At 45.9% G+C, this 8,779-nt stretch overlaps 1 protein-coding gene across 1 annotated transcript; it reads right to left on the bottom strand.

The window, feature by feature from the left end:
- Positions 1–3,444: 3,444 nt before the first annotated feature.
- LOC129765533 (uncharacterized) lies at positions 3,445–7,010 on the bottom strand. Its single transcript, XM_055765935.1, has 5 exons — positions 6,726–7,010; positions 6,264–6,650; positions 5,327–6,204; positions 5,033–5,194; positions 3,445–4,840 (listed from the first exon to the last, which is right to left on the bottom strand). The coding sequence occupies exons 1-5, from the start codon at positions 7,008–7,010 to the stop codon at positions 3,445–3,447; spliced, it is 3,108 nt and encodes a 1,035-aa protein (XP_055621910.1).
- Between the last annotated feature and the right edge of the window lie 1,769 nt (positions 7,011–8,779).

Consider the following 8,779-nt stretch of genomic DNA (forward strand, 5'->3'; position numbering starts at 1 on the left):
CTTAACATCAATTTCATTCAATTAGAGCAAATGTTAAATTTTTTTTTCGTGATTTTTTTCGTAAGTACGTGAATTTTTGATAAAATACAGATTTGTGTCATCGACCACCCTCCGTATTCTCCTAATCTATCACCATGCGACTATTTTATGTTCCATAAACCAAAAAAAGTCACGAAACAATTCTTTTTCTATGCTGTTCTGAAGGTACTTGTGAAAATGTCGTTACAGACATCTATCGTTACAGAGAGCTTCGATTGTATAAGAAACAATCTTCCATTTTTCCTGAAGAATAAAAATTATACCATTCTTCCGAACCATTAAATCTAGCGGTGCAGAGTAATGGGTCAAGAATTATATCTTATGTTAAAAATCAATAATTTTCAAACAAATGATCTAGTAAGTCAGCACCGTTAACGATAGTGTATTATACATCCCCCAGAATCCGATTCACGCCACAAGAGCTCGGTCGGAATACATGCCGACCAACCACGTCCAAAGCAAACATTGGCGAAAGCATTGGCAGTAAATATTCCAAACATGCCGGCAGAATTTTGATGAGCAACAGCTCCGAATCCGTGAATTGTAGCAATCCCAGCGAAAACACCTGTGATGATGCGGACAGCGTCGTGGTAGCTTTCCACTAATCACAAATTCGACGGAGTTCTCCGTAATGCTGTCTCTCGTTGGCCAGGCGGCGGGAGGAAAACTTTCGCCCAACATCTGGTCCGAAACATTCTAATTAGCATACGGAGCGTAACTCGACAATTGCGCGTCCCGTTTGATTTGTGGCCGGCGTTTCCCATCGGTTGCCCACGCAAATCACTCAATCGCTATTAATAAATTCAGCCAGTGATCGGGTTTAACGATGCTTGTAACATCAAAAATAAGACCGACATCCCAGATTCGAACAAATCCTTTGCAGTCAATTGGAGCCCATTATTGAGACTAATGATCCAATAAATTAGCATAAATTCGCCATGAATCGGGTAGCCCTTTCTTCGAAGACAGGAAACCTAGTGCTCTCAAGACCCAGTTATAGAAGGATAGGGATCAGCCATTTATCAAATAACCACACCCACACACACACACACACGAACGCTCATACATCGAGGGTTTTTTGTTGGCTCAGCTTCAGCTCGGAAGCATCCCATCAAAGCACACACCCGTGTTAGCGTTAACTGAAGCATAAACAAGACCACCGAGAGAGAGAGAGATAGTGGGAGAAAACTTCGAACGCAGTCGAACGCCCTGAAGGCTCACGCTAACTGGAACCCAATAAAAACCACTAAAAATTCTCCAAAGCAAACGCGCGTCAACTTTTCAGAAGGTCGACCGCCGGAATCACTCATGCGGAAGAGTTTGTTATCCTTAGCCTAGCCTTCCGATCGCTTTCACTCATTCCACACGTAAATTGGGCAAAGGGATCCGGTCCGGTTCGAGAAACTTTTCTGCCGAATGTCAAAAATTATCCCTCGCCGATATGATAATTTGGGTTGGCGGAGATTTGGAAAACTCAGGAGCTGTCTCCTTTCGGCTGTAATTTTCATACACAATTTTTACAACTTTGTTTTTCGACCGCGGCCGGTCTGCGTGAGGAGGGGAAAGCCCTTTACCGGACCCAAGCTCAGGCCGCCGCCTACCGCTGCCCAAATGAGGCACATAAAAAAGTTTTTCCGACCATAAACGAAGTCAGCAGACCAAGTTGCTGTGGACGATGATGCCCCTAAAAGGTCAATACCTAAACGTGAACGAATGTCGTATAATTTTAGTGTCCCACCCGGTCGGGCATACCCGGGGACAATGAGACATTCCGGTTGACCTCATCGGCCGATGGGTGCAATCATTGCCATTGCCGGACCCGGGGTATTTTGGTATTTTGCCACCGGGGCCCAAGTATCGAGTGACAGTTAGCAGGAGAGATTTACCCAGTTGGCGAAAGTTGTGAGGTAATAGACGGCGGCCAAGTGAGTCGTAAAATCTGATTAGAAATGTTTAGTAACCCCACGGTCGATGAATTGCGGTGCTGTAATTGTGGTCCAAAGTGTGATTATGGTGGATTACTGTACGATGTGTAATGTTGACGAGAGTTGTGTCCAAGTAGTGGATTGATATTGGATCTACCACTTCAAAAACTTTCTGTGATAACCTTAGTTCAGCGAGTAGGAAGTATATACAAAATGTTAGAAGAGTTGAATTTTCAAATATCATGAATTATAGAACCATGTTCGAGTGCTAGTATCAGCAATTTTTTTTTCCTATCACAAGAAATTTTTTGGCGAGAAAACTCCGGGATGGATTCTTATACGTCAATTATGCATCTCTGCGTCAGCCACATAAAAAACGAACTATTTTATTCACATTATTTGACGAAAATATCTTAAGCATAATGCCTATCGATGAAAATTGCACTTCTGTTTGTAATCATATTCGAACGTATTTTTGATAGACTACTACTCCCTTGTTGTTTGATTGACCTGATATTTGTTTTATGAAATACATTTAATTTGAGGCTCAGTGATGAACCAGCCAAAATTGTTGAAATTCATTATAATACAGATAAAAAACGGGAAAAGGGTCTGTGCCTAGAGACACGGACGAAAACTTGACATAGGACTATGAGGACAGTTGCTTTTGAAATAAGTAACTATAACTTTATGTAACTCGTCAGAAATCCGTAAATAAAATTCATTCAATTCACACTCCGAATGGTGACTCTAGAAAAACCATCTGTTGTATAATCTGAACTGGTTGTAAGAGTTGTAGTGGCAGCAAATATCCGGAATCATTAATTGATAATAATTTATATTTTCGATAGTAAGCTCATGAAGAAAACATCAGATAAATATTCCAACATTGACACGAAAAACTAGACATTCTCTGGTTTTCATGTATCGATATTCAGGAATGTAGAGAGCGGGGCAAAAGTGCGCATTGGCTTTTTTGAAGCAAATGAGCATTAAATTTCGACAACAGTGTATTCGTTTGATACATTATTACACCAGCAGCTCACACATATAAACAAGATATATTTCATGAAAGTGGCAAAAAGTTATGAATTATAAATTTTTTCAATCATATTGTACAGTCACCACTGAAGGTCGACGGCTTGACTCCCTTTGTCGAGTGACTGCTGCAGCTGGTGTTGAGTGGACTGTATGTGGATTCCCTTGAAGCCGATCTGGCTTCTGCTGAGATCCAATCGGTGTCCAAAGAGGAATACTGTGGGTCAGTTCCGCCAGTGGATTCGAAAGGACCTGGAGGAATGATGATAAAAATCAGGGGAACAAGGAAAACCTCCAAAGATTTTTGTACGATGTGTACACTGTGAAGGTTGGAGGAATACTGAACATTTTATTTGACGGTATTGAAATTAAATACAAAGGTATAAATCGGACGCGATTTGGCTTGACCAAGCCGAGCACAAGAGGTATTGTTTTGTAGGCTCTATTGTGTCCTAAGCTGATGGCAGGTTGTGTTGGTCAGGGGATTTTCCATACCCCTTTCGGGCTGGGGACGCTCATTCGATGACGGGAGCGTACATTCTCCCCGGGCGGATAGCAGCTCGTCGTTGTCCACGGTCGGAAGTGGAATAAGTTTGCTTGCAGCTCGTCGATAAATTCCGGTGGCCGTTTTGACGTCAGCCACTCTAACAATCGTATCCCTTCCCGGATACGTCTTGATAATCCTTCCTAGGTTCCACGATTGAGCTGGAGAATTGTCTTCGACGATTACGACGATCATATCTGGTTGTAGGTTTGGTTGCGTTCTTGTCCACTTGCTTCTAGCTTGGAGCGTAGACAAATACTCCTTAGACAATCTCTTCCAGAAATGGTCGCGCAAAAAATTGAGGTATTGCCACCGTGACAGACGGTGTACTGGCACATCCAAATGTGTCGGCTTCGGCACTGGTTCCAGCGGTCTTAGTAACATGAGATGCGCTGGGGTGATGGGCAAAGGATCGTTAGGATCCTCCGACAGAGCATACAATGGGCGCGAATTAAGAACTGCCTCGATGTGTGTTAAGACGGTGTAGAACTCTTCAAAGGTGAGGATGGCTGACTGGAGGACCCTCTTGAGGTGTGTTTTCACGCTCTTCACCCCGGCCTCCCACAAGCCACCAAAATTGGGGGCTCTAGGCGGAATGAAAAGCCATTTGATCTCCTTGGATAATAGGAACTCCACAATCTTGGCTTGTGTAGTTTCGTCCTTCAGTAGCTGATAAAGGTGATGCAATTCCTTAGAGGCTCCAGTGAAATTAGTTGCATGGTCTGAGAATATCCGTTTCACCAGACCTCTACGGTTGACGAATCGATCCAAGGCAGCCAAAAACGCTTCGGTGCTCAGGTCCGACACCAACTCGAGATGGATTCCCTTCGTTGCTAAGCACAGGAAGACGGCGATGTACCCCTTTACATGCTTCGGCTTGTATCGCCCTTCCTTGATGGTGATAGGACCAGCGTAATCTACACCGGTGTTCTCGAAGGGAAACGCAGGCACCACACGGTTCTGTGGTAAATTTCCCATTAGCTGATGGGATTCCTTCGGGTTGACCTTGAAGCAGCTTATGCATCTTCGGCAAACCTTCCTAACTGTTGACTTCGCCCTCGTTATCCAGAACATCTCCCGTAGGATGGCTAGAAGTCCAGATGGCCCTACGTAAAGATGTTCAACGTGTATTGCACGTACCAGCGCTTCGACGACAGGATGTCCATGAGGTAGAAGCAGTTGGTGCTTAGAGTTGTATCGCAGGTTTGAATTTTGGAGGCGACCTCCGACTCTGAGTATGCCTTTGTCATCCATAAACGGACTAAGGTTGGCCAGTTTTTTGGGAACTTCTCCCCTGGAAATACAGCTAATTTCTTCAGGATATTCGATTGATTGAACTCACCTGAGGATTCATTCTAACGAACTTCTTATTCAAGGGACGGATAAGTATGGTTTCAGATTTCGTTCTGGTTTTGGATGACGTAAGTTGCTGACGTATCTTAATACGAATGCAATTACCCTTTGTAGCCTCCGAAAGTCACTTGACCTTTCGAAAATCGGTAGAAAACTTGCAGCGACGGATGGTACGGCGATAATATCGCCCATAACTTCCGGAAGCTCTTCATCCGGAATTAAAATGAGCGGAGAATCGTCGATTTTGGGATCTTCACTTGTCAGGAAGGAGAGACCCTCCCACCACAACCGATTTCTGTTGAGGGCCGCAGGAAAAAGACCCCTCGAATTGATGTCGGCTGGATTTTCACTGGTGTGGACGTATCTCCACTGCTCACTCTTCGTTAGACGGTTGATTTCCACCACACGGTTTCTTTGGAACACCTACAATTGTTGTTGTGGCTTCTTCAACCAGGCTAGCACGATTTGACTGTCTGACTGGAGCTTAACACTGTCGACAGTTGATTTTATAGCTGCTAGCATCTTGGATAACAGTCGAGCTAACAGAAGAGCAGCGCACAACTCCTTCCTTGGGATGGACATCTCGGTGAGCGGTGCAATTTTAGACTTGCTACACAGCAAACGAGCAGATTTTTTTCCATCAGCTGTTGTACAAGCAAGATAGAGGCAAGCTCCATAGGCCTTGCCAGATGCATCTGCGAAGCCATGAATGTCGCAGCGAACGGTATCGGGTGATATTACGCACCTGGGAATGCGCAGCGTGCTTAGCTCGGTCAATGAGTCACGAATTCTACCCCACTCTTGGAAGAGAATTGGGTCCAAAATATCATCCCACTCCAAATTGGCCGACCAAATGCGTTGCATGAGCGCCTTAGCTAGCACTAACACAGGTGACACGAATCCGAGGGGGTCAAACATCTTTGCGATCTCACTGAAGACATACCTCTTGGTGATGGGCTTATCACCAATTAATTTGGAAACGGCGATCCGGAAATCATCTTGTGTTGGGTCCCACAGGAGACCAAGTGTCTTGATCGATGCGTTAGTGGATGAACCATCTACGTCGAATATCAGCTCACGATCTTCTTCCGGAACGTTCCGCAGTACTTCCGGTGAGTTTGAGCACCATTTCCTCAGTGGAAAGGCACCCCTGGCGAGAAGTTCTTGCAAATCAAATTGCAGCTGGATTGCTGCATGGATTGTGTCCGCACCAGATAACACGTCGTCGATGTAGAATTCATCCTGTACCACCTTGCTGGCGGTTGGATAATTATCCCCTTCGTCTTCTGCGAGTTGCCTAGGGATCTGGTTGCAAGGTAAGCAACTGAGGCCGTCCCGTATGTGACGGTGGTCAATTCTAACACCCTCAGGGATTCAGTAGGTTTGTCGCGCCAGAATATTCGCTGGAAACAGGTTTGCCTCTCGTCAACCCGGATTTGTCGGTACATTTTGCAGACGTCGGCGGTGAAAGCGTACCGATACTTCCGGAAACGTAGGACGATTGAAAACAGGTCACTTTGTACCGTTGGTCCTACTTTCAACACGTCGTTGAGCGAGTTTGTCGATGATTTAGCTGTGCCATCGAACACGACTCTGACTTTCGTTGTGGTGCTCGAAGGTTTCAGCACCGCATGATGAGGTAGATAGTAAACTTGTTTGGCTGGTGGATCATCTGATTCTCGGACTTCCTTGCAGTGTCCGAGATCCTGGTACTCCTTGATGAAGGTAGTATATTGCTGTTTCAGTTCTGGCTGGCGTGCCAGGCGTCATTCGAGCAGGAAGAAACGTTTCAAGACGAGTGATCGATTGCTAGGTAGGTCGACAACCGAATCACGGAAAGGAAGCTGTACGACGAATCTGCCGTTCTCGTCACGACGGTACGTATCATGGAAGTGATCTTCAACTTCTTGTTGTTCGTTTGATTGCAGCGGGGTGCTGCCGAGATCCTCAATCTCCCAGAACCGTTGGATGGTATGATGGAGATCGTCCATAGAAGCCACATTGGAATAGACTTCTGTTGGCTGTTCTTCGTAGACTCCGGTAACGATCCACCCAAATTTGGTCTCTTGTAGCAATGGTAGGTTGTGGCTGAGATGCAGCTGCCCTTGCATCATGAGTTCGAAGGAGCTCCGATTAACATATCCACCTTTCCCGGGGTTTGGAAGAATGGATCCGCTAACTGCATTCCGGCTGGAATACGCCAGTTGGAGATGTCAATATTTGTAGACGGAACGGACCCAGTAACTCTGGGCGTAACCAAGAATTCCATCTTCTTGTTAAAAAGGCTGTACTTAGAGGTAACTTGCACGATGGCCTTCTGTCGAATGTGGGATTTGATACCACCGATTCCAATTACTGGTATGTTAGCAGGAAGTTTCGTAACGGCGAGAGTTCTCGCCATAAATTCTGACAAGAAATTGATCTGGGATCCGGAATCCAGAAGTGCCCGACAGGCATGCACGTTGACCACGGCTGTCAGCAACAGAACATGCTTTGTTGGTCTTACGGCGCTGGAGCATGAAGCATTAACAGATTCTCCAACCGACGGAACAGATTGCCACGGAATTGGAGCCTGTATCTCCGTTGGTTGACGGGGTTGATTGATCGTGTCTGTCGTTAACAGCTGATTCCTTTCGAGATGGAGCAACGTGTGATGCTTGGCTGCGCACTTAGCACAGGTTCTTTCGACCGGACAGGCACTGACTTGGTGGCCCTTACGAAGACAATTGAAGCACGCTTTCTCCTCTTTGATTTTGGCGTGCCGCTGAGCAACGGACATGTTGCGAAACACGGGGCACTTGAAGTTGAGATGCTGTCCGGGGCACAACTCACATGTAACGCTGGCTGGCGATGTACTAGCATGATACGCTCGTGACGCACCTTTCGACAATGCAAAATCTTTCTGTTTCACCGTATTCGAAGTTGAAATTGATGAGGCTTCCTCGCACCTCTCCAATACCAGGTACCAGTCTTGAAGGAAATCGATGGTGTCTTGATATTTCGGGAGTTCTCGTTTGTTTAAACTCTTCTCCCAGATTTCACGACTTTCACGATCCAAGGCTGCAGTCAGGATGTTGACCACGAATAGTTCTGATACTCCGGTTAGCTCCTGCTCCATGCACCGCAAACCTTCGACATGGCGCGTACATTCGTCGAGCAGAGTTCGCAGTTCATTTGATGATTTCTTCTTCATTTTCGGAAGATTCTTGATGCCTTGGATATGGGTGTCAACGATCAGCCGCTTGTTGTCGTATCTCTCTTTGAGAAGACGCCACGCATGTTCGTAGTTGCCGTCTCGGATGGTAGCAGCGTCTATTACATTCTTCGCATCACCGATCAAGCACTTCTCCAGATGGTACAGCTTCACTGCGTCGGAGACACGAGAAGCGTCCATCAGGTCCAGAAACATCGCCTTAAACTTGGGTCAATTTCGATACTGGCCGTCGAACGTTGGCAAGGGGGCTCGCAGCGCTTGTTGCTGGACGATTATCTGTGGTGGGAGTGGGACTCTTTGTTTTACAACACCCTGAGTGGTACGATCAGTAGAGTAGGCCATCATCATTTCTTCGATGGTCGTCGAAACCTCGTTGAAACGTTCTTCGAAGTTGGTATAGATTTCTTCCTGAGCTGGAACACATTCCTCGTCAATCGACGCCATTACTCTGCTATGGAAGCCGCTGAATTCGTAGTAGACTGCGTCGATGTTCTTCATGTATGTCTTTAACTGGGCTAAACTAACTTGGCCCTGTGCAGCCAATAGGAAATTCTGCACACGGACCAATTTTTGGTTCACCTGCTCACGCTGACGAAGAAGCGAAAGATAATCTTTCTTTGCCTTGGTGTTAGATCCGATTTCCTGGGTAGAAAATCCTGCGAACGA

This window comes from Toxorhynchites rutilus, chromosome 2 (genome assembly GCF_029784135.1).
Source record: "Toxorhynchites rutilus septentrionalis strain SRP chromosome 2, ASM2978413v1, whole genome shotgun sequence".
Lineage (NCBI taxonomy): Eukaryota > Metazoa > Arthropoda > Insecta > Diptera > Culicidae > Toxorhynchites > Toxorhynchites rutilus.

Coding starts and splice junctions, on each gene's coding strand:
- LOC129765533 (XM_055765935.1), bottom strand. CDS start 7,010: ATGCAAGGGCAGCTGCATCTCAGCCACAACCTACCATTGCTACAAGAG. Junction 6,651..6,725: donor AGCTTCCTTTCCGTGATTCG/GTTGTCGACCTA, acceptor CTGGCACGCCAG/CCAGAACTGAAACAGCAATA. Junction 6,205..6,263: donor AACCTACTGAATCCCTGAGG/GTGTTAGAATTG, acceptor CCTTGCAACCAG/ATCCCTAGGCAACTCGCAGA.